This window comes from Bos javanicus, chromosome 7, assembly GCF_032452875.1.
Source record: "Bos javanicus breed banteng chromosome 7, ARS-OSU_banteng_1.0, whole genome shotgun sequence".
NCBI classification, from domain to species: Eukaryota; Metazoa; Chordata; class Mammalia; order Artiodactyla; family Bovidae; genus Bos; species Bos javanicus.
The window spans coordinates 4,888,375-4,915,996 of NC_083874.1; the positions used below are offsets into that span (position 1 = coordinate 4,888,375).

At 56.3% G+C, this 27,622-nt stretch overlaps 1 protein-coding gene and 1 long non-coding RNA gene across 4 annotated transcripts; one reads left to right on the forward strand and one right to left on the reverse strand.

The window, feature by feature from the left end:
• Positions 1–57: 57 nt before the first annotated feature.
• Positions 58–12,860, forward strand: LSM4 (LSM4 homolog, U6 small nuclear RNA and mRNA degradation associated). The gene is made up of 5 exons (XM_061421553.1): positions 58–250; positions 4,572–4,613; positions 7,560–7,658; positions 10,197–10,380; positions 12,227–12,860. The coding sequence occupies exons 1-5, from the start codon at positions 248–250 to the stop codon at positions 12,316–12,318; spliced, it is 420 nt and encodes a 139-aa protein (XP_061277537.1). The 5' UTR covers positions 58–247; the 3' UTR covers positions 12,319–12,860.
• LOC133250386 (uncharacterized) lies at positions 12,573–27,305 on the reverse strand. Of its 3 annotated transcripts, none has more exons than XR_009737321.1 (4): positions 22,055–27,305; positions 19,559–19,640; positions 18,029–18,250; positions 12,960–14,341 (listed from the first exon to the last, which is right to left on the reverse strand). It is a non-coding gene; the product is annotated as an uncharacterized LOC133250386 (long non-coding RNA). The 3 variants fall into 3 exon arrangements; XR_009737322.1 differs by having other exon boundaries at positions 12,960–17,832; XR_009737320.1 differs by lacking the exon at positions 19,559–19,640 and having other exon boundaries at positions 12,573–14,341.
• Between the last annotated feature and the right edge of the window lie 317 nt (positions 27,306–27,622).

Below are 27,622 nucleotides of genomic sequence, written 5' to 3' on the forward strand. Positions count from 1 at the left end.
GGCGGCACTTTACGACTCTGGTACTTATTTCACTGGTGAGAACACGGCCCGGCCCGCCCCTCGGGCTTAGTAGGCCCCGCCTTACTCTGAGTGGATTGGTTAGCCTTCCCACGAGCCCCGCTCTGACTGGCTCGCGTCGCTGCCACTCTATTTCAGCCTAGTGGCGCGCAGCGGCGGCTACCGGCGGGAACGTGAGCGGCGGCGGCGGTGGCGGAAGTGGCCGGGGAGGCCGGTCCCTACCGACACCATGGTGAGGCGACGGGGGATCCGGCCGCCAAAGGCCTTCGGGGCGGGTGCTGGGGCAGGGGCGATGCAGAGCGAGTGTGTCATCCGGGCCTCGAGTCCTGCCACCCGGTCGGAGCAGGGGAAACAGACCGGAGAATGCAGGGGTTTCTCTCAAGACACCTGGCACGTCGGTCTCAGGGGAACAGAGGATTGGACGAACGTGTAATCATAGTATAGCAATCTAGCCGCAGTCTTCTCATTTTTTGGATGGGAAAAATGAGGCCGGAGAGGAAGGGGAACCGCCCCCCCCCCCCACGGCCTCCCAGAACGCCAGTGAATGAAACAGAATGACTTCTCAGTTAGGGAAGTGACTCCGAGTGATCAGACCCAGTCTGACCTCGTAGAATGTAAAGCTAGAGCGCCAGGAAGTAGAGACCCGTTGTGCGTTCTCAGATTAAGCCAACTTGGGGAATTTCAGAGCTTGTAAGGTCCTTAGAGGGCTTCCCTCGTGGCTCCGTGGTAAAGAACCCGCCTATCAGTGTAGGAGACGCGAGTTCCATCCCGGGGTCAGGAAGATCCCCTGGAGAAGGAAATGGCAGTATCTTGCCAGAGAAATACCGTGAGCAGGTGCGTCTGGCGGGATACAGTCCATGGGATCGCAAGAGTCAGACCGACTTAGCTACTGAACAACAAGGCCCTTAGGATGCTAGCCTCACAATCTCCTGTGCCTCTCCTTTTCAGGGTGAAAAACACCCAGAGATGGGTTTGCTTTTCCCAGGGTCACACAGCATGCGGTTCAGAGGGAGAGGGGTCATTTTGAGCCAGATTGAGCCAGAATGGGCTAACTCCTCCCAGTTCACAGAAGGAAAAACTGAGACCCTGTCAGGAAACCTCTCCAAAGGCATGCTATTCACAAGTTGTGGACAAGTTATAGATCTAAACCAGAGAGTGCGTGTACCCCCGCCCCCTCCAGTGTATGACAGGGAAACTGTGGCCCCACAATGGAATTGAGAGCTGAAGGCTTCCTGAGAGAGTACCTGGCCTGTCAGCACCCAGGTTGCTCTGAGGTGGTCCCTGCACATTTCTCTGAGCCAACCCATGAGGGCTCATTAAATTTCTCCTGGTCAGTGTAAGGCTAGAGAGAAGGGAACCGGTTCCTCTCTGCTCAAGGGTAGAGTTGGTCTCAGGGAATGAGCAAAACTGGAAAAATCCATGTGTTAAGCTCTATGGAGACAGGATTTTCGATTTTTTTCTCATGGGAGTCCCAGAGCCTAGAGTAGTGCCTCCGTGAAGGACAGACTCATTCAGCCTTTTCCTGCCTTCTGGGGAGTGTTGAGGCCATCAACAAGGCTTTTTCCCTGTGGTCCCCGCAGGGCCGGAAGCAGAGGTCTGGGTGAAGGAGTGGGTGGTCTGCAACAACTTCCTGAATTGGGAGCCTCAGGATACTGTTAGATCTAGGCCTGAGGACCAGGCCCCAGGCATTCTGAGAAAGGCCAAAGAAAGGCCTTTCTTTCCTCAACCTTTTTCCCCTGACTTCAGAGGACCCTATCTCCCCCAGGACTGAGTGTTCAGCCCTCTCCTATCTCGCTGGCACCTTCAAGCATCTTCCATCCCCCACCTGTGCTGCTGTCCCTTCCCCTTGGCTTTCAGGTTCATCAGAATCCTCCCCTTCCTCTCACCCCTGTCTTCAGCACAGTTTGGGGTTGTAGAAGATGGTGAGATGTGACCGTGGCTCCAGGCCCTGGGCTGTCCCAGCTCCACCTCTCCCTACCCAAGCCTCTCCTTTCTTTGCGGGGTGGAGCAGGAATCCCCCCACCCCACGTGCCTCCGGGGGGTGGTGTGTGCTGTATTTGTTCAGCAAATATTTACTGAGACCTTCTCGTGTGCCTGACCGGGTGTTCAGTGCTGGACAAAGTCCACACCCTCCAAATTTTCCAGTCTAGCAGGAGGTTTGGCGTTTCCAGTCTAGCCAGGGAGACATAATAAATAAACAAGTTAATTAGAGACTGGCTGTGTCCTGTAATAGAAGCAGCAGAGGGTGACCCAGGTGGAAACCTCCTTTCTTCCCTCGACAGGGTTATAACGAGGACCTGGCTGAGGGGACAGTCACCAGCTGGGGGCAGGGCACCCCAGGCAGAGGGAGCCTCAGAACAAGGGCTACCAGCAGCACCAGGTGTGGTGTGTGAGGCGCAGAGGGGGCCAGTTTGCTGGAGCTGGATCGGGTCTGGCTCTGTGGGCTGCCTAGGGAGGGGTGCACAGGGAGGGTTGTGAGCAGGTGCTGGTCCCATCTGTGTCGCAGCCATCTGAGGGCATACTGCCAGCAACAGCTGTGGAGGCTGTGGGTCCTGCAGGTCTGTGCTGCTGGTAGCTGGGACAGGGTGGCAGCCTGAGAGGGACCAGCCTAGAGGCTCTGTGTGCCATAAAAGGACATCTGTGGGTTCCCTGCTGACAGGCATCAGCCTACTCTCCTCAGCTTTACCAGGACCTCGCTCTGTGGCCCTGGGTAGGTTCCTCCTGCTCTAGCTGCTGGTGTCTCATGTAGAGGCTCCTTGGTTGGACTGCTCCGACCCTCCCTCCACCTCTCAGAGTCCATCTTCATTCTCGCCTTCCAGGGCTAACCTGGTGATCTGGGAGGAGGACCTAGGTGTGCCCCCGTCCAGATTCCCATTGTGGACACAAGAGAACAGGCTTGCCCAGGAAGAGTGCGAGGCTTCGCCGCTGTAAATACCACCTGGGTGTGTGGCTGCTGCATGCGTGTCTGAGCCTCCGGCTCACCGCACTCGGGCAGCCTTGCACAGATTCATTCCAGAGTAGAGGGCAGGTTGGCCACCCACGTGTCCTTCTGGGAACAACCACCTCCTTTCCACGTAGCCTCTTCTTCCTCCTTATCTTGCCCTTCCAGGAAGCCTGTGCAGGAAGTGGGCCTGGGCCTAGCTTCCGGCTGCCACTGGACCTCCCCCCGGGTGGCTTGTAGGGAAGGCCCGTGGGATGTGGAATTCCCCTCCCTCCAAGCCCTTCCACAGGGAGCCTTCCTCTGGAGATTGAGGGCCATTTGTGGCCTTCTGACAGAGAGGCTCACAGCCCCCACCACCTGGAGAAACAGCTACCCCCTATTCGATAGAGCCTGAGGGTAGGCTGGGACTCCCCAGCAAAGAGCTCCTAGGGGTCAGGCCAACTTAGAGCTCCCCAGTTACTGGGGCATGATAAGGTTTTCCCTGAGGTAATTTCCTGTCTGGTGGGGCCCTTGCTCTAGAACTTTCACCTACCTATGCTGGATAGGCTGCCACTGGACCCTGAACCCAAGCACTGCCCCTTGAGTCACCCTTCTGGAGGCCCAGAGACAGGCCCCAGGGTAAGGCTCAAGATTTGTGTTCCAAAAATGAAAACTAATTTCCGCCGCCCACCGCCCCCACCCCCCCACCCCCCCAGTTAACACTATATTTTTTTTTTTTTTTTATGAAAAATTCAGTAATAAAGGAAACAGAACTATCTTGAAAGTTTACCTTATCTGGGTGAGTTTTTAAATCCCATTGTTTATCTGCTGTCCCTTCCAGTAACCACAGACTTTTTCTGAAATGTTTCTTCCTCTCACCTGGTAAATTCCGCTCAAATGCCCAGCTCAGATGTCACCTCCTTAGATCATGAGGCCAGTTGAGCCTGATGGATCACTCTGCCAGGGGACAGTCAGGGCTGCCCCCCAAGGTGTAGGCCCAGGATGAGCTGGCTTCTGACAGATAGGGTCGAGCCACACTCCATCTCTAGGTCTCTGGCGCTGGGCAAGTTCCTCAGTCTCTAAGCTCATCATCCTCACCTGAAAAGTGTGTGTGACGATAACCATCTACCATACTGAAAATGAAAGGCTTAGCTAGAGCTGCATGTGTTAACCTGGATGTATCTCTGAAGCAGCAGCAGAGCGAAACACAAGCAGCAGCAGGACCCATGTGCCATGATGCTGTTGATAAACCTGGAGGGCTATGCCTAGTCCTGTCAGGCATGAGCTACAGAGAAATACCCAGAATGATCAGCCCCAACACCGGAGGGCAGCTGCTGCTGAGATTGTCAGGGGAAAGATCAAACCGTTTTATTGAAGGACTTCAGGGGAGGGTCAAAAGGCTGGGAGGACAAAGATCTAACGTCCTCCTCCTGGCTGAGATCTCCCCAGCTGCAGAATTGCTGAAATGAGATTTTCTAGACCTGAGTGCTAACCTGGGAGGTGGGTATGTGGCCTGGGGTTGGGCAGAGTTCAGAGGCTGTGTTTCTGTTGAGGGATATGCCAGCCCTGCCTAGAGGCCGGGGCCACGGTGCTGATGAGCCAGACAGGTCATGCGCTTTTGTTTGCCTTTCAGCTTCCCTTGTCGCTGCTGAAAACGGCTCAGAATCACCCAATGGTGAGTATGTGCCACTCTGGAGTGGTGCCTTTCAGCAGGTCCCAGCCTCAGCACAGGAACAGGGACACTGGGCAGAGGGCGAGGTGCCTCCAGACAAGCCCGCCTCCTGCCTGTCCACGAAGCAGCAGCTTGTCCTCTCCTCCCTCCCGCACGTCAGGGCCTGTGTCATTTCTGCTCCTGTTCCAAGTCATACATACTTATTAAAAGTGTCAAATACTAGAGATTCAGAGGAAGGGGAAGCCCCTCTTCATTAATCTTTCCAACAATTTATTCTTTGGTTTTTACACGTTTTGACTTTTAACATGTGTGTATAAGCATGACTGAATTTTTAAAATGTGGGTGGGTTCATGCAATACACATTCCCTAATCTGCTTTTGTTCCTTTGTGATAGAGTGTGATATCTGTCAATATATTCTGTTGTCTTTCCTTTTTTTAATTCAGATATTATTCACACAACCATACGGTTCAGCCTTTTCAGGGGGGACAGTTTAGGGACGCTCAGCACGCTCACAGGGTTGGGCAACCCCCACCTCTGTGTCATTGCGGAGTAATCCTGTCACCCCAAAAGGTGGCCCAGGCCCCACTAGCAGCCACCCCCACAGCCCCCTCCCCCAGCACCTGGCAACCACTCCTCTGCTTTCTGTCTCTGTGGATTTGCCTGTTCTGGACATTTCCCATAAATGGGCTCACACAACACGTGGCCTTTCATGTCTGGCTCCTCTCACTCAGCATGCTGTTCTCGGGGTTTGTCCACATTATAGCGTGTGTCGGAGTTCCATCCCTTATGGCCAGGTGCTATTCCATTGTGTAGATCATGTCTGGCTCCTCTCACTCAGCATGCTGTTCTTGGGGTTTGTCCACATTATAAGGTGTGTCGGAGCTCCATCCCTATGGCCAGGTGCTACTCCATTGTGTAGATCATGTCTGGCTCCTCTCACTCAGCATGCTGTTCTTGGGGTTTGTCACATTATAGCGTGTGTCAGAGCTCCATCCCTATGGCCAGGTGCAACTCCATTGTGTAGATCATGTCTGGCTCCTCTCACTCAGCATGCTGTTCTTGGGGTTTGTCACATTATAGCGTGTGTCAGAGCTCCATCCCTATGGCCAGGTGCAACTCCATTGTGTAGATCATGTCTGGCTCCTCTCACTCAGCATGCTGTTCTCGGGGTTTGTCACATTATAGCGTGTGTCGGAGCTCCATCCCTATGGCCAGGTGCTACTCCATTGTGTAGATATATCGCACTTCATCCATTTGTCCCGGTGGCTTCCCTGATAGTTCAGATGGTACAGAATCTGCCTGCAGTGAAGGAGACCAGAGTTTGATCCCTGGGTTGGGAAGATCCTCTGGAGAAGTGAATGGCAACCCACTCCAGTATTCTTGCCTGGAGACTTCCGTGGACAGAGGAGCCTGGCAGGCTACAGTTGATGGGATCACAGAGTTGGACACGACTGAGCTGCTAACACACATCCCTGTGTTCCCTGATGACAGACGTTTGGGTTGTTTCTGCTTTTTGGCTACTGAAAATTTGAGCTGCCGGAAACATTTGTGTACTCATTTTTCCGTGGATACATGCCTTCATTTCTCTTGGGCAGATAGCTGAGTTGATTCTTTTTTTTTAATTTTTTCAAACTTGAAAGTGATGACTTTCTAAATCGTGTTTAAACCTTAAAGTGGTTGCCAAGGGAAACAGGCAGAGTAGCTGAAAAATGTCTACAGCACCGTGGAAGGCAGGGGAGAGCGCGTGATGACTGCCGGTGGCCATCCAGGGACTCAGCTGAGCTGTCCCACAGGCCTACCAGGGTCTCACCCTCACGCACGTCACTGGTCACCCACCAGCAGGAACTTGAGCAGGAAGTCACAGGCATGGGCTGGGCTGCCGCTGTTGCTCATCATGCCAGCACCCGGCATCATGCCACCGCTCAGGCCCGGCCCGCAGAACGGTGCAGAGGTGGTGTCTGGGCAGCCCAGTGCCTCTCCAGCCCCAAGAGTTGATTATTTTTTTAAATTTTTATTTTATATTGGACTATGGTTGATCCACATTTTGTTAGTTTCAGGCGTACAGCAAAGTGACTCAGTTATGTATACACAGGTATCTGTTATTTTTAAAATTATTTTCCCATTTAGGTTGTTACATAATATTGAGCAAAGAATTCCCTGTACTATAGAGTAGATCCTTGCCCAGTTTTTTATTTGTTTGTCTTTGGAGTATAATTGCTTTACAGTGCTCTGTTAGTCTCTGCTGTACAATGAAGTGAATGAGCTATATGTGTACATATACCCCCTCCCTCTTGGACCTCGTCCCACCCCACCCCCTTCCCATCCTGGAAGGGGGAACACCCATCACCCAGCACCCAGCTGAGCTCCCTGTGCTATACTGCAGGTTCCTGGTTATCCATGTTAAATATAATTGTGTGTACATGTCAGTTCCATACTCCCTAACTATCCCTCCTTGCCCCCATCCCCTCTGGTAACCATAAGTTTGTTCTCTGAGTTGGTATTTTTTTAAGACAGGCTTTTCTAGCAAAAGCATGTCTTCTGAATGAGGTGCTTTTCCCCAAACACATCAAGACAGGCAAGTAATTCCTGCAATGAAAGACTATCTCCAGACCACCATAGATCACACACGTGGCATCACTGGGCACCTGGCCACCCTGTTACTACTCATTCTTTTAAAGATGTGTGGGTGTTGTTCATTTCTTCCACACACAGGAAAACGATTTCATCATAGAAAGTGTACAATGCCCAGCAAAGTGTACTGAGAAAGCAGAGCACATCTCCTGCAAGATGGGCCCCTGGGGGCCTGGGTACCGGGCGCTGTGCCCACTGGGTCCCAAGAGGAGCCAAGGCCGTGTCTGAGCAAGGCCCAATGGTGGCGACCTGCTCCTCGGGGTAGGTTTGCACCTTCCTTGGGGCCTGTGCCTGATGTGGGGCCTGTTTCTCTCCAGTTGGTGGAGCTCAAAAACGGGGAGACATACAACGGGCACCTGGTGAGCTGCGACAACTGGATGAACATCAACCTGCGCGAGGTGATCTGCACGTCCAGGGTGAGCGCCCTGTGCCCTCAGCCTGTGCCCCTTTCTGGGGGCCTTCAGGTGGTGCTGGTCTGGTGGGCATCTTGAGTGGAGGCTGTGTGGCCAGGGTCATGCACTGGGACCTGGGGTGACCTTCCAGAGCCTCGGCCTTCTCACTTCCAAGTCCCGTACAAGCCCTCTGCCTGGACCGGACGGCCCACACCTCAGCCTCTACTGCAGTCTATCCTGCCAGGGGCGGGGCTCTGTGGAGGGGCGGGGCCCGAGGAACTGGGCTGGGTGTGGAGCTGGGCAGAGGGACAAGGCTCCAAGTCTCTGGTGCCCTGGACTTTGCACCTGTGGATGCTGCCCAGCAGTTACTGAGCTGCTCCTCCACCCCCCAATCCCAACGCCACTCCTGACCAGGAAGGACTTGGGCCTAGGGATGCCCCTGGCTGTAAACCCGTTCTCTACAGGAAGGGGGTGGCCTCCAGGGCAGACTCCCTCCCCCTCCCTGCACTGGGTTCCGCTAGTTAGTACTTTCCTTTCCCCTTGATTCCTGTCTCCATCACCTGCCCAAGGCAGCCCCCCATGTTATGGGGAAGAAGCTGCTGGGAGGCTCAGGCTGTCTTGAGCCAAGGACAGGGTACCCCCAGGGCTTGCCCCGCCAGCATTCAGCAGAGCACGAGGCAGCCTCTCTCGTCCTTGAAGGCAGACGGGGGCGGGGGGACCACCCCCCCTCCCCCTCAGCTGCTCAGCTCTGTAACTTATTTCTTGGGACCAAACTCCAGGCAGCAGGTGGCTGGGGATTTCCATTGTGGCTGTGGCACATGGTGCCATGGTGCACAGCTGGGCACATGTCCTTCTGCACATGGCCAGTAGGTTTCTGTCCACTTTGAGGATGTTGAGCCAATCACTGGGTCTTGGGGCAAGGTTAGTCCCACCTCCATGGCCAAGCCTGGACACATGGCTCCCCCTGGAAGGTTCCCCTTGGGACCCAGCGGTTGGGAGGAGAAACTGGGTGTGAGGAACCAATCTATGCAGCCATCAGGCCTCCTCACCTGTAAACAGGTGACAGCAGCCCCTTCTCCCCTCGAGCAGCCGATGCAGAGACCCCAGGGGCTGAGAGTGTGCAGGAGAACAAGCGTCTGGAGGCACGAGCTGCCCCCGTGGAAAGCACATAAGCCTGGTTCCCCCAGGGAGTGCGCTGGGCTGGGCCTGCCCTTGGCTGGGGAAAAGCCTCACACTGAATGGCCGCCCCGGTCCCAGCCCTGAGCTTCCACAGAATCATCGTTTTGCCTGGCTGTACTCTGCATCCCCACGGACTTGGCTGCTCGCCTACCCTCTCTGGGAAAGGAATGCTTTGAGGCCTCTTGGGGCTCCTGTATGGGTCGGGGGCTCTTATGTATGTTCCTGGGAAGAGCTGGCCCTCAGACATTCCGCTTGTCCCCACCGAGCGCCTGCACTGGGCTGGGCTGAGTGGCCCAGGCACCGCTGATGTCATGCAGGAGGACTGAGGGCTTCAAGGAGGCTGCAAGCGAGGCCTGTTGAGGGCTGCAGTTAGCCAGACACGAAAAGGCGGGAACAGCGTATGCAAAATGCAGGAGGCCAGAAGCCCATTGTGTGTGTTCCAGAATGTTCCATCTGGAAGGCACATCGAATGCTGAGAGAGGGCAGCCAGAGTGGGGCGGGATCTCAGGCCCTCTGGAGCCACACTGAGAGAGTTGGACCTCGTCCTCGGCCAACGGGGCCCTGATTGGGATCTAAGCAGGGAGATGTCTTGGTCTGATTTCTAGGGTTGTGGGGGAGGGGTTGGCTTGGGGCAGCAGGGGTGGGGCAGGATAAGCAATGTGATGGACGAGGTCCCGGGCTCCTGCCCAAGGGCAGCAGGAGGGTGGGGCGAGGCCTTGTGCTGGTCACAGGGTGTTTGAGGGTCAGGGGGAGACAGCATCCTGAAAACTTCAAGGTCAGCGTTGCTCAAGAGTCTACAGCTATACAAGCCCCCTTGTCTCTCTAGCTTCCATTAGCTCCCCTGTAAACTGGCATCACTGGGGTGCTGCCCCAGCTGGCCGCAAACCTGCCTCCCCACCCCCTCCTGGCCCTCTTCACCTACCACACAGGGTCTGTGTCCTGCTCACCTGTGTCCCATGCCCAGCTCAGACCCTGCCACGAGACACTTGTGTGAATGAATGAGTCACGGTGCATGGAGCGGACTCCAGGAGAGTTTGGGAAGACTGGGAGCAGAAAGGGGAGGAGTTGGGCTGTGGCAGCACCTGGCCCGTGAGGCAGCCTCGCCCCTCTCCAGGCTTTGGACGGCATCCCCCACCAGAGGACAGGCTGAGGACACAGGCTGCTCACGAGGCCCTGCCCTGCCCGCCCGCCCTCGTGCATGAAGGGCTGCCAAGGGTCTGGAGAGAGCCTGCTGGAGGGCGGCCCCTCCCATGTCCTGTGCAGAAGGAAGAACCTCATACCCTGCGGGGGCGACGCCAGGTGCAGGAAGCCTGAGCTGATCGATGCTGCCCCGGCTGACTACACGTCCCTCCCCACGGCTCTGACACGTACCCCCTCTTGCAGGACGGGGACAAATTCTGGCGGATGCCTGAGTGCTACATTCGCGGCAGCACCATTAAGTACCTGCGCATCCCCGACGAGATCATCGACATGGTCAAGGAGGAGGTGGTGGCCAAGGGCCGTGGCCGCGGTGGCCTGCAGCAGCAGAAGCAGCAGAAGGGCCGAGGGATGGGGGGCGCCGGGCGAGGTAGGCCCTTCTCTCCCCCTTCTCCCCTGGCAGGCAGCTGGGGCCTCCCCACTGGAGGGTGACTGCCGCACACGGCATCTGGCCTGGCCCAGTGTTGACATTCTCCACTGGTGTCGTCATGTTGCTGAGGGCCTGGCTCTGTGCCCCTCCTCCATAGCACTGGGGGGCCGTGACTCACAGGGCTCTTCTGTGGAACAGCTGATGCTGCTGGTTGCCACCTGAATGCCCCGTGTCCCCCACCCCAGGAGCCCAGCTAAGTCCTGGTGGTCAGTGCTAGCTGCGCCCATCCCCGCAACATGGGCCCTCCTCCCCCCAGTGGCTCTTGGTGCTCCCTCAGCTCCAGGTGCCGCCCGGCAGACTAACCTGGTACCCACACAGACCTGGGACTTGAGCCCCACCTGTGTTTCCTGGCAGGTGCTCTGGGCACCTCCACAAGGCTCAGATTCCCCGCTGCAGAGAAGATCTCCATGGTGCCCAGCCTGGGACCCTTCCCTGCTGTGACTCCTTTAGACAAAACCGAGGTCACGCCTTTTGGGTAGATCACCCCACGCCACCCTGAAATGATAAATCTAGCATAAAACTAAACGTGCAGTCAGCTAGAGCCGGAGCCCAGAGGCCAGCGGTGGGCCCTACCCTTCCCCGCCTCCCCACCCGACTTCCGTCCTTGGAGGGACCTGGCTTTGTCTTGCCCACCTGGAGGGGCTTGTATGCTAGGTCCCAGGAACCCACCTTGGGGGCTTATATGCAGAGCCAGGAAGGACATAGGAGCCCTCCCTGAGCTGAGGCTTGAGTGACAGAAAGGAGCCAGAGAGAAGAGGGCACCGCAGGTGGAGAAGAACCTAGGATGGGGGTGAGCAGGGCCCCAGGGGCCCCAGGACCTGCCCCCAGGGCTAGGCTCTCCACCCAGGGTGCCATCACTGTCGAGTAAACTGCCTGAAGGAGCAGGGAGGACAGGGAGAGCAGCTTGCTTGCACAGGGGCCCCTGCATGACCAGGCTCCCCTTGGCCAAGCTGGGTCTTGCTCCGTTAGAGATGAGGCCAGGCAGACCCTGTCAGCACTGGCTCTGTCCCCTGCATGTGTGTGGAGGAAGGGGGCCCTGGAAGGCCAGGCTGCTGCTTCTGTGACTTCCTGGGCAGGGTCTGCACCCACCCTTGGGCTATTCACCTTCCCCAGCAGCAGTGCTGTGTGCTCCATGTAAAATGTCTTTCGGAAACAGCCCCGCCTGTGGCTGCAGAGGTCAGAGCTCAGGAGGCTCCCCCGCCCCATCTCTGGGCTGGACACACAGAAACCCCACCCCACCCCATTGTTTCTCTGGGGCCAGCAAGGCAGGCTGGGGTCCCTGGTGCAGCCCCAGCCACAGCTGAGCATCGTTGCTCCACCCCTGGGCTGAGTCCAGGCCTCATTCTAGCTTGTACTCCCTCCTCCTCCTCCTGGAAACCCTCTGACTTTGTCCTGCTGCTGACCACCCACCCCCTCACCTTGGCCCTCAGCCCTCTCTTCCAGGAAGCATCCCCCCCCCACCCCCGCAAGCCCCAGTGTGACTTGGTGCCAACCTCTGTCCTCCTTGGCATCCTTCGCACCCTTGGAGCGCCTGGTCTGATATCCCTTGTCACACTGAGAACGTTGTGGAGCAATACCCCTGCCCAGTCCTGGTCAGACGCTCCATCTCAGGTTTTCAGCCTGCTCTTAGAAGGTATGGTCACTGCCCCCACTTCACAGAGGTGAAAGCTGAGGCTCAGAGGGGTTCAACGACTTGGCTATAGTCTAAGAGTTCCAGTTCCTGGTCCCTGCCTACAGTGACCCTCCCAGCCCAGCTCTACTGAGGCCCCCCTCCTCTGTCTCACAGGTGTGTTCGGTGGCCGGGGCCGAGGTGGGATCCCCGGGACTGGCAGAGGTCAACCAGAAAAGAAGCCAGGCCGACAGGCGGGCAAGCAGTGAGCCGCCCCTCCCTCCATTCCCGAGACGGAGCTGCCGCATGGAGCATCTGCTCCCACCCAGAGGCTGCTTTCCTGCTCTCCAGTTTATGACTGTTCAGAACAAAAAGAAGAGGCAGGGGTCAGGGAGGACCCCCTGCCTGTTGTCTCGTGGTCCTCCTCTTTTTTTGTTAGCCAGCAGTTCTGTGGTTGGAAATGTTATTCTGTGCTTCTGGTTTTGTGAAGCCGCAGCCAACTGGGTTCCTGGAAGATTCTGTGTTTAATGCATCTGTAAAGCCCTCACTCTTGTTTTAAGGGCAGGCATTTTCCAAACAGGTTTGTTTTGCATTCTGTATGGTGAACAGACAGGAGGTTTTTATTTTCAGCTGTTTGCACTGAGATTGACAGCCTGGAGGGTCTCCTGAAACACGGACCCTGAAACTGCCTTTTCGAAATGAATCCAGGCAAACGTGTGCCTCAGAAGCTGTTCTGGGGGATGATGCCCTGTTCCGTCCCTTCTTCTCTCCCTCTTTGTCTTAGAAAAATAAAAACAAATACAACTACAAACTGCGAAATCCGTAATTCCTTTAAACCACTGGGTGCATCTAGTTGTAGTGTCCCCAGGAAATCACAGCCCCACGCAAGAAGTTTCCTTTTGCACCCTGTGGCCTCTCACCACAGGGAAGTATTTCAATGGGACACTGGTTCCCATGACCCTCAGCAGCCTCTTACCAAAGGTGGAAGGCAAGATGGGGGTCTGGGCAGTAGGGGACCCCCTTCCCCTCTTGGTGGGGAGGTGGGGGAGGGAAGTCCTAGGCGGGAGCCAGTGGGACACCCACACTGCCTGTCCTCAGCCTCCGTTCCTGTTGTGTAAGTACTGTTCACAGCAGAGCTCCCTGAGAAGCTGTGACAGGGAGCTGCCTCCAGGAACACAAGAGGAAGGCTTTTCGCGAACCTTTTACCTCCTCTTAGAGTCGGGGCTCTTGCCTGTCCATGACTTAGCGATTTGTCTGAGACGCTGAGCCAGCACTTGTGCAGAACACTTCCTGCGATGTGGTCCTTTGACCGATATTCCTGGACAGCCTGATGTTAAGAGGCTGGTTCCTATGGATGTGAGGTCTGCCTGGCCTGAGGTCTACTTGTCACCGATACCGTATTGAGACCGGTTCTGAAGGGTGATTGGAAGAAAAGATGGTGGTGCCTGTAGAACTCCACTTAGGTCTGCAAAGTACTGGCCTAGCTATTGCAAAGATGCTCTAAGATTTCTCAGTCTGATCCTATCTGGAGAGTGCTGTTCCCTGCCACTTCCTCATCATTGCTTCTCTCCATTTGCACCCCCTCCAGGGACCTACTGCTGCCTGAGTCCTTGTTTTGGCATAGGTTGGGGACAGGGGTGTGGGGTCTGAGTTCCACCTGGGCCCTGGGAACCCACCTCCCTCAGAGACGTGGGCGGTGCCAGGCCAGGCTGGTAGGAAGACACAAAAAGAATGGCGGGGAGGGAGGGCCTGTGTTCACAACTCCCCTTCCCACAGCCCTGGACACAGAATCCCATAATGGCCTTTGGGGGCCTTGGTCTGAAGTCTGGGTTTTCCACTTGCCAGGGGCGTGATGTCTCTGGTGAAGCTTTGATGGAAGCCGGGGGCTGTGAACGAGAAACCCTTTAGAAGCCCCGCCCCTTCCTGCTGTTCGCGGTTTGGTTTTTCTTCCTTAGCTCTGGACCAAGAACATGTTCAGACGTTCCCAAGGGCCCCTTCGCCGCTCAAGGTCTTGGGTCTCCGACGCGCCCGGTCTCCACACAGGGGCGCATCCCCGGCGGCGTGCGTAATCGCGGCTTCCTGCCAGCCGCCCCTGACCTTTCCATCCGGGCAGCTCCGGCTCACGGCCCAGTTCTCTGCGAGCCGGCTGGTGACGTGAGCCGCCTCCCTGGCACTGGCCGCTTAGATGCCAAGGGGCTGCCGGAAGGCTCCGTCCTCCAGAGTTGGGTGTCAGGACAGCCCGGTTTTCCAGTTCTTCTTCCTGGTTGGTTTCAAGAAACCAGCCTCAACGCCCTGAACAAGAAGAGAAACCAAAAGTACCGTGCTGGTTCCCACAAGTCCGCCTCCTTTCTGCCCTCCTGATGGTCTGTCTCTGGGGGCTGGCGCCCCCATCAGCTGACTGCTGCATGACCTGAAGCCTGCGGGCTACCTTAAGTGTGGGTGGTGAAGTGTAGGTGTTTCCCGCAGGCCACCGTCTCCCTTTGGAGTTTGTTCCAGCTGTCAGGCCAGGGAGGCCCACACACCCAGGTGTGACTCAGCCTGGGGCCTGCCTGGATTGCCCTGTTGCTTCAACCTGAGCTCAGGACTCAGCTCCCTGAGTCCATTTCAGGGAGCTGGATCCAGTGGGCAGCCGTAAGCAGCAGCCCCCCAAGGGAGTGGTGGGCAGGAGGGCGACTCTTGCCTTCCCGTGTCAGTCCTGCCTGCACACCCCTCAGCACTGACTCCTCCTCTACTGGGCCTCACCTGCGGCTCTGCCAGCACCTCCCCTGGAAGCCCTGCCCCCAGCCTGCTGCCTCCCACTTCAGGCAGGCTTGATGGCAGGCGCCCTCCCCAGCCATCCAGCTGGGCCCTGGGGTCTGCGTGTCCCGGCCTGTGTGTCCCTACCCGCCCATCGCTGTCTGTGTCCTCTGACAGCCCTCCGTGGACAAGGCTGCTTGGTCTGTGGGAGGTACGGGAGGTGGTCTGATGTCCACTCAGACAGTCTTAATGGGGGCAGCTATTCGCCCTAAGAGGAACAGAGGCCTGGCTGGGGGTGGAGGAACTGGGGCCACAACTGCATCCTAGGCACTGGAGACTAAGCTGTGAATTAAACAGAGTCCCCCACCACAGGGACCCTTACCTTCCAGGAGGGTGAGCTGGCAACGAACAGGCCAAATGCATAAATCCCAAGAAGAAAATGAGGGTGGGGAAGAGAGGCGGTCAGGGCAGGCCAGGGGTGACATTTTGAGAAAAGGGTTGGAGGGAGGCAGAGGAGTCATACCCCTGGCGAAAGAGTGTTCCTGACAGAGAGACAGCCTGTGCAAAGGTCCTGGGCCAGGTGGTGACAGGAACAAAGTGAGAGGGCAGGAAATGGGGCAGGTGCAGACCCTGAGTGAGATAGGAAGCCACAGAAGGTTCTAGAACAGACTGAGGCAAGTGTGGAAGCCAAGAAACCAGAGGAAGCAGTGCTGGGGTGGGGGTGGGGTCAGCCCAAGGGAGAGGCCACAGGTGGCGGAGGCAGGGGTGCCGTGAGGGCCCAGGCAGGGCTGTTCTGCAAACTCAGACGCTGGGCTGGGAGCTTTTTGAAGACTAGAAGGGGCACGTGGTCAAACTGGTTTCTGAAGGACATGAAGCCTCTGCTCAGGACTTTTCTGGAAGTCTAGTGGTTAAGACTGCCTTCCAATGCATAGGGTGCAGGTCTGATCCCTGGTCAGGGAGCTAAGATTCCACATGCCTCTGGGCCACAAAACCAAAACAGAAAACAGAAACAAGAGTGTCCAAATTCAATAAAGACTTTAAAAAGTCGTCCACATCAAAAAAGTCTTAAAAAAAAGAAAAGAAAAAGAAGCCTCTGGCCTCGGGAAGAGAGCAGGGAACAACAGGTAAAGGTAACAGTCAACACAAAAGCCCTGAGACTCTGGGCCCTGCTTGGGGAGGGAAGCGAGGATGAGCAGACCCAGGGGCTCAATCCCAGCAAGAGCCAAGCGGGGCGCAGGCAGTGCCCGTGCGCAAGCACAGAGGGTGAGCCATCTACCCCAGGACACACCCTGGGACGTGTAACCCCACGTGCCTGTGCCTCAGACACACAGCCGTGCTCCATATTTGCTTTAAAAAAAAAATTATTTTTTTTTATACTAGGAATTGAACTCGTGCCCCCTGCAGTGGAAGCGCGGAGTCTTAACTGCTGGACCTCTGGGGAAGTCCCTCATTCCTGCTTGAAAACACAGGAGAAGCGCCTCACTGGGCACCTGGGGAGTGTCTGAAACCTCACCTAGGACCCTCTTTCTCTCCATTAGCTGTGGGGGCAGCGTGACTGACTGGCCGGGGGGACCTGAGCAGCGGTGCCATGCCACAGGGAGGGGCCAGGCCACTGTCCTCTGTGCCCCGGAGGCCGACACCAGATGCCTGGCCCCAGGTCCCTAAGCTGTCACCTTGCAGGCCCTGGGTCCTGCCCTGAGACCCCCCCTCCTGGTCTGGGCCCAGCCACCCAGGGATGACTCACCCCCATTCCGCCCCCGCTGGAACCAGGCACCAAAATAGTCACCCAGCTCACTCTTGGGAGTGGCCGTGGAATATTTCAGGGCCGCGTTCAGTGCCTAAAAATACTTGGGGAATACAGGCATGCATCTCCCCTCCCTCGTTCCCATCTCTGTTCCTTGGAAAACCATCCCTATAAGCACCCCCAGGCCCGTCCCTCCACGCTACACCCCTCCAGCAGGTTATGCCTCCCCGGCCAGCAGGTCTGTGGGAGGTCCCCAAGTGCCCACATCCCTGTCAAGTGTGGTGAGGTGGCCTTGCTTCCTCCCTGTTGCCATGGAGAGACTCCACAAGGTTCCCCAGAACTCTCTGGAAGGGCGAAGCCTTTTCCACAACCCTTAGAAGTCTCGATTCCTGGAGAGGGAGGCCAGGACGCAGCAACATGGATCAGGGAGATCTTCATTACTCAGCAGTTTTCCTTCAAAATTAGAAAATGGATCTTGCTGTTTGTGTTCAGGAGGCTGCTGGAAACAGGCTCCTAGGACAGGGCCCCCAGCTGGGTCCAATCCTGTTGCCTCCGTGGGACCGCACGTAGGTTACTGGTCCTTCTCCCTCCCCCAGGGAGCAGCCTGTCCCCCTCCAACACACCCAAATATCTTTGACATCATCCTAACCACTGAGTCTCCTGGGCACACTCCATCCTTACCACCAAGACCCTTGACCTTTCTTGTAGCCCCAGGAAAGAGAGGGAAATGATTCGAGTTGGAGTGTGGCTTGGCCCACTGGGGTCTGATCAGCTTCTCTATGCCCTGAAGCCTCCAGCTGGAGGGAATAGCAGGTGCAAAGGCCCTGGGGAAGGCACATGCTGGGTGTCTTGGAGACACAGCAAATTGAGCATTATTGCCTAAAGTCCACACCTGATGACTCAGAAGGTAAAGAATCTGCCTGCAATGCAGGAGACCCGGGTTCCATCCCTGGAATTGGGAAGATCCCCTGGAGAAGGAAATGGCAACCCACTCCAGTATTCTTGCCTGAGACATCCCATGAACAGAGGAGCCTGGCGGGCTACAGTCCACGAGGTTGCAGAGTCAGACACAACCAAGCAGCTAACCCAGAGACAGTTTTTACCTAAAGTGCTTTAAAAACAATTGAAGTAACATTCAGTAACATAAAATCAACCTTTTTAAAGTGAGCAATTCAGGGACTTCCCCGGTGGTCCAGTGACTGAGACTGTGCTCGCAGTGCAGGGGGCCAGGGTTCCATCCCTGGTCAGGAGGGACTAGATCCCACTTGCTTCAACCAAAGATCCTGCATGCCACATCTAAGACCTGGCACAGCCAGATTAAAAACAACCAAAAGAAAGTGAGCACTTCAGCGGTATTTAGTACATTTGCGATGTTGTGTAACCACCACCTGTACCTAGTTCCAGAACACTGTCATCACCCCAGAAAGAAGCCTCACACCCACTCCCTCCTCCTCAGCCCCTGACTACCACTAATCTGCTTGCCGTGTTTACGAACTGACCTGTTTTGGACATTTCACATAAACGGAATCACATCCTATGGGGCCTTTCGCATCCGGCTTCTTTCACTCAGCATAAGATTTTTAAGGTTCATACGTGTTGCAGTGTGTATCGGTGCTTCATTCTTCTCTTTGGCTGAATAATACACCATATGACTGGATACATTGTGTTTATCCTTCATCAGCTCCTGGACTGTCGGCTGAGTGTTTACTCTGTGTTCACACCTAAGGAACAACAGGCCACCTCTTAGGTCTATATACTCTGAAGATGGGGGGTAGAGAGATAATCAGGAAACCAAGAATTAAACAAGACAGATACCTGGTGAAGACCCTAAGGGTCTTCCAGGCAGAGACAGCAGCATGTGCAAAGGCCCTGAGGTAGGAATGAGCTGATGTACTGGAGGAAAGGCACAAAGGCTGATGTGGCTAGAGCAGGATAAGTGAAGAGTGAGGTGGGCACAGCTGTGAGGCCTGAGGGGTGTGGAGAAGCGTCTGGGCTGTACTTTGAGATGGAGAGACAGAGAGAGAGATACTGAAAGAGACACAGGAAGAGGGGGAGAGACTGACAGCAGAAGGGAGAAAAGAGGGCCTCAGCATCTCGACGCCTGGGCCCAAGTGGCCAAGGGTCTTCGCCAGCATCCTCTCAGCCCAAACCCTTCTCTGATACTCTGATTGCATGAGCAAGAGTTAACTGCCCTGTGCTGAGAACCGTGTGGCCATGCAGGAAGTGGTCCATAAACGTTAGGTGGATGAATGAACAGAGGGAAAGATGGATAGGTGGGTGGGTGGATGGGTGGACAGACAGACAGATGGGTGGGATGACAGGTGGATGGAGGGAGGAAGAGCTGGTACCCCTTCACTGCAGTGAGAACATGATCTCCCACCTGCTAGCAGGTGATTGGATGGGGGTTGTGAAGAAACTTAACCAGCTGCCACAGGGCCTCACCCGCCCCCCTCTGGTCTCAGAAGATGAGTGGAGTGCAGGCTGCAGGGTGGGGGCTGGGCAGGGTGCCTTGCGTGCAGAGGCGGCTGCCGGGTACCAGATGCCGCTACCTGCCTCTGCCTCTGAGTCAGCATCACCATGGCAACGCGGGCCCTGCCGGATGCTCCTCCAGGCACATCCCCCATCACTGTAGCCATCATCACTGCCACCTCCTCACAGGGGGCTGGGGCAGAGGGGCAGCTATTTTTAACCAGGTTGTGGGCAGAGCTCAAGGACCCCGATGCCCACCTTCTCCCATCTGTCAGCCTCTCTGTCTCTTAAGCCACCCACCCCCTGCAGAGCTTGCAGCCAAACATGGGGTGAGGGGGCTGAGTGAGGGGCCCAATGGGGTTGGGGAGCCAGCCGAGGGAAAGTCTTCAGGCTCGGCTAGATAGGGGGGCTGCAGAGTGTTTTGTGGGCACTAGTGAGGGAACATCATGGACAAAGGTTAGGTGGCTGGATGGCAGCAGTAGGCAGAGAGCTAGGGGGTGACAGGGAGATGGGCTGAGCAGGGAGCCACAGGGCATGTGAAGAGGCCAGGGGGCACTCACAGAGAGCAGGAGATGGACCACTGTGACCCTGGGCAGCCTCTATGCCCCCCGTGTCTCCCCTGCATCCTCTGGAACATGGGCACTGGTGGGGAAACAGAGGCAGGGAGGGTAGTCACAGGCTCTACCTGAGCTGGCAAGGACTCCACCTACGCCCACCCCAGCTACTGACAACATGGATGCCCCTGCTCTTACCTTCCCCCATCTCTCCTTTCCTCACTCTACTCCAGCCTTGATTGTCTTCCAACACACTCTGTATCTCTACCTCAGGGCCTTTGCACTTGCTAACCCAGCGTTTAGGAACATCCTTTCCTGGTGCCTCCTTGCAGATGTCATGGACCCTCTGCATTCCCCACTCCCCTCCTCCTGGTGAGATTTCTTCACAGCGCTTGCCAGATATTATATTACCTACATTTTCAGATATTCTCACCCCAAGAATGCAGGCCCCTCTCAGAGTGTCGGTCTATCCAACGACGGCAGTAGCCAGTGCGCCGAGGGAAGAGGAAGCCAGGCCATGAAATGCCAGTGTCTGGGTCCTCTCCACCTGACCCAGAGCTGCAGGGCCAGGCTGGGGACTTGGGAGTGAGAGCTACAGCTCCCTGGGTGGTTCAGGCCACAAAGCACTGAGGTCACTGAGGGTGACCTCACTCAGTGACCACTACTGAGAAGGTGGGCATCGGGGTCCTTGAGCTCTGCCCACAAGTCAGAGGTCACTGAGCAGTGGGTGAGCCAGGCCGTGGCCAGAAGTCAGCATCAAGGATCTTGCCCCGTGAGCCTCCAGGGGAGCTGAGGCCTCCAGCTCGCAAGGTGGTCTCCTGAATCCCTTATCACCACCCATACTGAGCATTGCTAGGGCCGCCATGCCCTCACTAGCTCCAATTAGGCTGCCCTCGGACAGTCACTTCGGATAGTATCTTCCTTGTACAGATTTATGTCACCCTTCTCATCATGCCAACAAGACTGAAGACTGGTTCCAATCCCCAGCCAAGAACCATGGACCCCAGTGAAAACTGGCTTGATTTTATAACAATCAAGAGTCCCTTGCTGTGTCTTCTGCCTTCTGTAACTGGTCTCTCTTCCCACGGCCTTTCTCTCTTGTCTCTGTCTCCACCAGACTTTGCCTCCCTCCCTCTCCTGCTCTCTTCCTCCATCTCTGCCTTTCTCCCTTTGTTTATTTCACAGTCACTATAATTCCTTTTCCCCTCCGAACTATTTGTCGGCTCCAGCCCTCCTGTTAGGAGGCCATGAAGAGTCTGCCTTGTCCAGCCCCTAAGCCTTGATTGATCCATTCATCAGTTTTACCTGGTGGCTCAGTGGTAAAGAACCCGTCTGCCAATGCAAGAGACTCGGGTTCCATCCCGGGGTGGGAAAGATCCCCTAGAGAAGCAAAGGGCAACTCACTCTAGCATTCTTGCGGGGGAAATCCCATGGACAGGGGAGCCTGGGGGGCTACTGTCCATGGGGTCGCGAAAGAGTCAGACGTGACTTGGCGACTAAACAACAACAACCCATTGATCAGATGGGCTTGTCCTGGGGCCTGAAGTTCTGGGCGGAGGGGAGTTTGGCAGCTGACACTCTCCCTCCTTCCCGGGCAATAGCAGCGCTCCAGGGCCCGGCATGGAAGAGGTTAAGGTGTGCGGTCCTCACTTCCCCAGCCCTGCATTTAATTAGCGGCCCCGCAGGGAGGCCAAGCCAGCCCGGGGGTGGCGGGGCGATGGGAAGGAGGAGGGGAGGACGGGGGAGAAGTGGAAGGGAGGAAGAGAACGGAGGGAGAGGGACCAGAGAGGGCTGGAGGTAAGGAGGCGGGGCCGGTAGCCAGTGGGGGATTCGAATCTTGCCTGGCTAGTGTCCCCAACTCGTACCTCTGGGCTCTCGTTTCCCTTCCCCGCCCCTCGGGGTGGGAATCCCCTCCCAACCCCCTCCCTAAGGCCGAGCGGGCCTTGGCAGTAAACGTCAGCTCTCTCCCCAATGTCGGGTGGAGAAAACTGAGGCCCACGTTGAAATGCGACTAAGTACGGCAGCACCCGGGGCCGCCCAGCGAGTATTTAGGCAGGTTTGTCCGCGTACTGGAGAACAAAACTAACATATCAGTCTGTGCCAGCCAGGCGACCCCGGGTGGCGGGACAAAGGTGGGGAGTCCCGGCTTGGATGAGGGTGACCAGGTGGGACAGGGGCGGGCGGGGGCCTGGAGCCCAGAGACCCGCGGCGATTCCAGGTAGGCCACGCCCCTTCTCGTGCCTCAGTAGCCCCGTCTTTTTGCACCACATGGGGGAAACTGCGCGGGTAGGCCTCCCCCCACCAACCACACCCACCGCCTCCCGAGCGGCGGGGGCGCGGGCCACGCAGCCCGAGCATCCGCGTCTACGCCGCTCCTCCTAGCCTTGACGTTGGTTCTGACGCCACCCACCCCCACGCCAGAGTCCGGTCGCCGCAGGGGTTAACTCTTGCGCCGCCGCCTGCTGCGCCGAACCCCACCCCCCCCCCACCCCCCGCCACAACCTTTCTCTCCCCGATCTCCGCCAGAGGCGGGGCCAGGCTGCGGGGACCGACGTGAGACAGGTTTTGGGCAGCGCAGCCGCGAGGCAAGCCGAGAAGCCCCATCGGGATCAGGTCTTTGCCTGCACCGCGGAATGCGCCTCCCTCCTCCCTCCAAGTCCGTGTTTACAGCGACGTCGCTCCCTCCGGCCCGGCCCTGACCCTTCTAAGGCTGGGCGTGTCCTTGTCCGGCTGGGTTTTCCCGCCCCGGGCCGGGGGTGGGGGTGGGGAATGAATAGGGTCGAGGGGCTCGTCAGGTCCGGGGCGGGGACCTCTCACCCAGCAATTCACTGTTTCAAGGTCGAGCTTCTTACCCCCACATTTAAGATGAGAACCGTCAAAGCCTAGAGAACTTGTGTTACCGGGGTGGGGTGGGGGGTTGGCGGGCGTGCAACCCTGGCCCAGTCCCAGCTCGGGCAGCCTCCTTTGGGCCCCACCCCTGTGTGTGTGCGGGGGTGGGGGGGCCTCGATTCCTGCTAAGGGGGAGGGAACCCTGCAGGCCCCGCCCTGCCCCAGGGGAAGTGAGAATGGGGGCCCTCCCCCGCATCCTCACCACTTCCTCCCTGGGAGAGGCGGCGGCGGCGCCTGGGGGGAGGGGGAGGAGGCGACGGGCGAGGGGGTTCGGAAGAACGTCCTCAGGTTCAGAGGAAGGGTCGTCCTGCCCCCTCGCCCATTAAGCGCAGGACTGGCGTTAATACATACCCCATATGTAGGCCCTCGCCCCCGGTCTGCGCCTTCCTTGGGGCCTCTTCCTAAGCGACGCGGACTCCGCCTGCTCCTCCCCACCCTGGGGGCCCCCGCCGCCTCCTCCTTGCTGCTTTACCCCCTCGTTCGATCTACTCCCCTACAGGGGCCAGGATCCTGTAGAGCTGCCGACGTGGTGCCTTCCCCCAAGGGCCCCCGCAGCCCCAGGTCCAGCCTCATCTCCCCAAGATGCCCAGCTCCCTGAGCCTTGTCTGCCCGTAGAGATTCACCTGGATTCCAGTCTTCCTCCAAAGTCTGGACCTATGCTTTGCTCAGAACCTCAGTTTATTTATGTGAAAAATGGGGACAGGTGTCCCTCTTCTCGGTGGTTCTGTGGGGCTTTTAAAGAACAATGTCAAGAGTGGGTTTCCCATATTGGCCTCCTGGAAGCATCTGCTCATTACTCTGCTAAATGATACACTTATTCATTTAATTATTTGTTACTGTATCCATTGATTCTCAACTTCCCTGGTGGCTCAGATGGTAAAGAATCTGCCTGCCATGCGGGAGCCCCGGGTTCGATCCCTGGGTGGGGAAGATCCCCAGGAGCAGGCAATGGCTAACCCACTCCAGTATTCTTGCCTGGATAATTCCAAGGACAGGAATCTGGTGGGCTACAGTCCATGGGGTCACAGAGTCAGACACGATTGACATCCCCCCTCTCCAACCCCAGGTAGTATGGGAAGAATGGCAGGGTCCCACAGTATTGTGGGTGGGGCAGCCCCAAGGTCTTTAGGCAGAAATGAGAGCTTCCACTTAACCAGCTTGAAGCCTCCTCAGAGAGACCCCTGGCGACACACACCCAAGAGGCCTCTGCCTGCCACTGCCATCTGTTCCCTCTGCCCCCCAAACAGCTCAGTACCTCGAGGAACCTTGGGAGGATTCTGGCTGATGCAGGCAAACCCCACACATATTATAGTAGGTGCTTATCACCCAAGCTGGGCACATTATTGAGCTCCTACTGTGTGCTGACCCCCCTCTTGGAGACTGGAATGCTGTGTGGGTCCCTGTGGCCCTTCCTGCCCTGTGAACACACATGCCTGTCTTCTTGGTTTGGGGCTTCCCAGCCTTTAATATTTTTTGGATAATGGAACATTTGGGGTCCGGAATTGACCCAGAGTGTCCCCGAGGAGGGAATGCCTGAGTTTTGCTCTCATTTCTTCGTTTTTCAGTTTCCTTCTATTTATGGCAAGAGAAACTGGTTTTCCATTCCTGGTGGTGACTCGAAGCTTCCCTTTTGAAATGTATTTACTGAAGTAAAAGCTGAAAAGGGGTCAACTTAAAGGAAAAGAAAATGATGACACTGACCTAAAGTGGGCTTTTCTGTTATCGTGGTGGTTTCCCATCCCCCGTGAGATTCTGGTCAGCTTAGGGGTTATAAGGGAAGGCCCTAAACCCTCCCTCAGCGCATAGGCCTTGGCATACAGCAGTGGTTCAGTAGAGGGTGGTAGATGAATGATGACGCTTCAACTTGGCCAAAAGCAAAAATCAACTTCTGAAGTTGGTCTTGTGACATCTGACCCTTAAATCTGTTTCTCCAATGTCCACCTGTGAATACACTGGGCCTGGCCTGTGTATACAGCAAGTGTACTCACCTAGGCCTGTACCATGCGGTTAGTTGTGTCCGACTCTTTGTAACCCCATGGACTGTAGCCTGCCAGACTCACTCCTCTGTCCATGGAATTTTCCAGGCAAGAATACTGGAGCAGGTTGCCATTTCCTACTCCAGGGGATCTTCCCCACCCAGGGATCTAACCGGAATCTCTGTCTCCTGCATTGGCAGGTGGATTCTTTACAACTGAGCCACCTGGGAACCTGGGCGTGGGTATTCAGCAATTGTACATAAAATGTTCACTGGATGAGTGCAGGAGGCCTGCCTGTCCTGGGCGGGGGTGGGGGTCAGCGTGGCCTCAGTTATTTTCTTCTTGTCCCGTAGTCCTTCTGGGCTTACTTGGTACGGTCAATTCAATCAACATATATTGGACTTAGCGGCTCTTCTGGGAGCCTAGGGACATCACAATCTCGGGGAACAGTCAACAGGGTCGCCGGTCGTAAAGCAGGCTTTGCCCGCTTTTCTGGTGCTGAAGGGGGCTGGCGGCGCATCAGTTTCCTTGCCTGTAAAATGGTCTTGTGAGACTGGAAAGAGCCAGAGGGCTGGGGCTGGGTCCTCACCCAGCGACCGGACAAACACCTGCACTGGACGACGGAGATGACTGCCGTTCCCGCTCTAGGCGAGGGCGGAAGCGGGGCAGGAGGGGAGGGGCCGCCGCCTGCGCCAGTAACCCGATCCTCTGGAATGCGCCGGGGCCAGACGCACCCCCAGCCCGAGCCCGGCGCCCTTCCCCCGGCCGATCCACAGGTCCTGTCACTGGGGACGATCTCCGCAAGCTCCACCCCCACCAGCCCTTGGGTCCTAAGCGCCGGGGACTCTGTAGGCAGGAGCCCACCCGCCCCGCGGGGTCTCGAGCGCCCGGGGACCGTCCTTGGCCAGACCCTCTGCCCCAGGACCCGGCCGCTTCATTCCTTTCGGCTTCCTCCTTAACTTTTCTTTCTTTGGGGCTTTGTGTTTTATTAAGTAGATTTCAGGTCTCGATCTTCAAATAAAGACTAAACATTAAATCGAATTGTAGGTTCCTTTAAACAAGAGAGCAATCTCTTCGCGCTGGGGAGAGGCCAGAGCCGGGAGATTTGAAAACGGGCGAGGGGGCTGTTAAGATCAGCCAGCCTCCCTTTGGAAAGCTAGGGTGGGGATGGGGCTTCGGCTTCGGCTTTGGGACCCAGGGCAAATTTTTGGTCCATCCTCTCTGGACCCTGCTGGGGGTGGGGGGTGGGGTGGGATAATTCCGAAGACTTAAGAGGCTGCAGGGAGTATAAACGGGGAAAATGAGGAGTCCCAACCTAGCCCGTTTCCCTTCTAGTCCCTCAATTCCATCTGCCACTTCTGCCCTTGAGACAGGCGCTCAGTCGTATCCGAATCTTAGCGATCCCATGGACTGCAGCATGCCAGGCTTCCCTATCTTTCACCACTTCCCAAAGTTCAAATAGCACCTGGGTTTCAGTGGAAGCACTTTCACCTTTCACCGCCACCCTTACCTTCTCTCCCTCTGGCTTTCCCTGGCTCAGTGAATCCAGCCTCACTTCCCTCTCCACCCTGCACAGATGTGGCCAGCAGGTTTCTGCCCCTGGACCTTTGCACTTGCTGCTTTCCCTGGGACACTGCCCTCAAATGAATTATCTCATTATTTTCTCCAGCTCCTCCTGAATTTAGCATCATCTCCTGGGGTGACCCTCCCAGAGTACTCAACTCTAAAACCACTTCCCCCTGCATCCTGCAGGAAGGAGGTACCATTTATTCTCTTTGAAGCTGTGCTTGTCAGGTTCCTCCTTCAGACTGTGTGCCTGAGCAGTTGCTGGTGTTTGTGTCATTCATGTGTTCCCCCATCACTAGGCTCACAGTAAGTGCTCAGTCAGTGTATGTGGAATGAATGAATGAATGGGAGATAGCCCATGTTCACTGCCTGGGACTGGTTGATGGATTTCAGGCCCCCTTTGACCTGGCTGAGGAGCCCTCAATCTGGGAAGACAAGCTGGAAACAGCTGCACCCCAGCTCTGGGGGATCAACCCCTGGCCCAAATGGAGGATCAGGACTGGGGTGTCCCAGAGGGAAAAAGGAGAGGATGAGGAAGGACACTGGGTCACAAGGAATGCCAAGTCACAGCACAGGAGCCTAATGGGGTAGGTATTGGAGAGTAGGGATGGCAGAGGCTGTCAAGGGCAGCCAAGACAGGGCTTCCGCATCTAGCCCCAAGGACCCTCCTGCTGCTATGTCACTTCAGTTGTGTCCGACTCTATGCGACCCCATAGATGGCAGCCCACCAGGCTCTGCCATCCCTGGGATTCTCCAGGCAAGAACACTGGAGTGGGTTACCATTTCCTTCTCCAATGCGTGAAAGTGAAGTCGCTCAAGTCCTGTCCAACCCACAGCGACCCCCTGGACTGCAGCCTACCAGGCTTCTCCATCCATGGGATTTTCCAGGCAAGAGTACTGGAGTGGGGTGCCATTTCCTTCTCCAAAGGACCCTTCTAGGGCAGAGTAAATCAGACAGAGAGAGTGGGAAGGGCTCACTCAGATGGAAGGGTCTAGGGAAATCCCTGTAGGCATGGTGATGGAAGACTTCTTGGAGCAGGGGACACTGGACGTGGGTTTTGAAGGATTAGTAGGAGTTCACCAGGAGGTTAAGGAAGGGCAGTCCAGGCTGAGGGTAGTCCAAAGAACTGCAGTTAAGTTTGGCCAAATGATAATAAAACAACTACAGAAAACATTTATTGAGCTCTTACTATGTGTTCAAATACTTCCAATAGAAGTCACAATACTCTATGAAGTAGGTGGGATTATTTGCTCCATTTTCATAAGCAATAAATACAAACAGAGGTAATACGCCTTGGCCTTCCTTTGCCTCCATTTTCCAAAGCCTGTCTGCTGGTCACCCGCAGGTGACCAGCTCAGGCTAGCCCTGCCCGCAGCTCACCAGACCGTTCTTACCTATCAAAGTCAAGGCCCAAGGTAAGGGGGGAGACTCCTTAGGCTACCCACTCACCCTCCTGCCTTGGGGAGAAGCATGGCCCCATCTCCTTCAATCTAGCCCCACTGCATAGGCCCAGAGCAGGGTCCTAGGGTGTGGCTGGTTATAGGCTAGGGGCTGCATCCCCTTCATTTAGGGGTCCCTTCAGAAAAACTGTACAAAAAAGATCTTCATGACCCAGATAATCACGATGATGTGATCACT

Bases quoted from the DNA above. Each gene is read 5' to 3' on its own strand.
- LSM4 (XM_061421553.1), top strand. The intron at 4,614-7,559 runs GTGAGTATGTGC...GTTTCTCTCCAG, and splicing joins CGGCTCAGAATCACCCAATG to TTGGTGGAGCTCAAAAACGG. The intron at 10,381-12,226 runs GTAGGCCCTTCT...TCTGTCTCACAG, and splicing joins GATGGGGGGCGCCGGGCGAG to GTGTGTTCGGTGGCCGGGGC.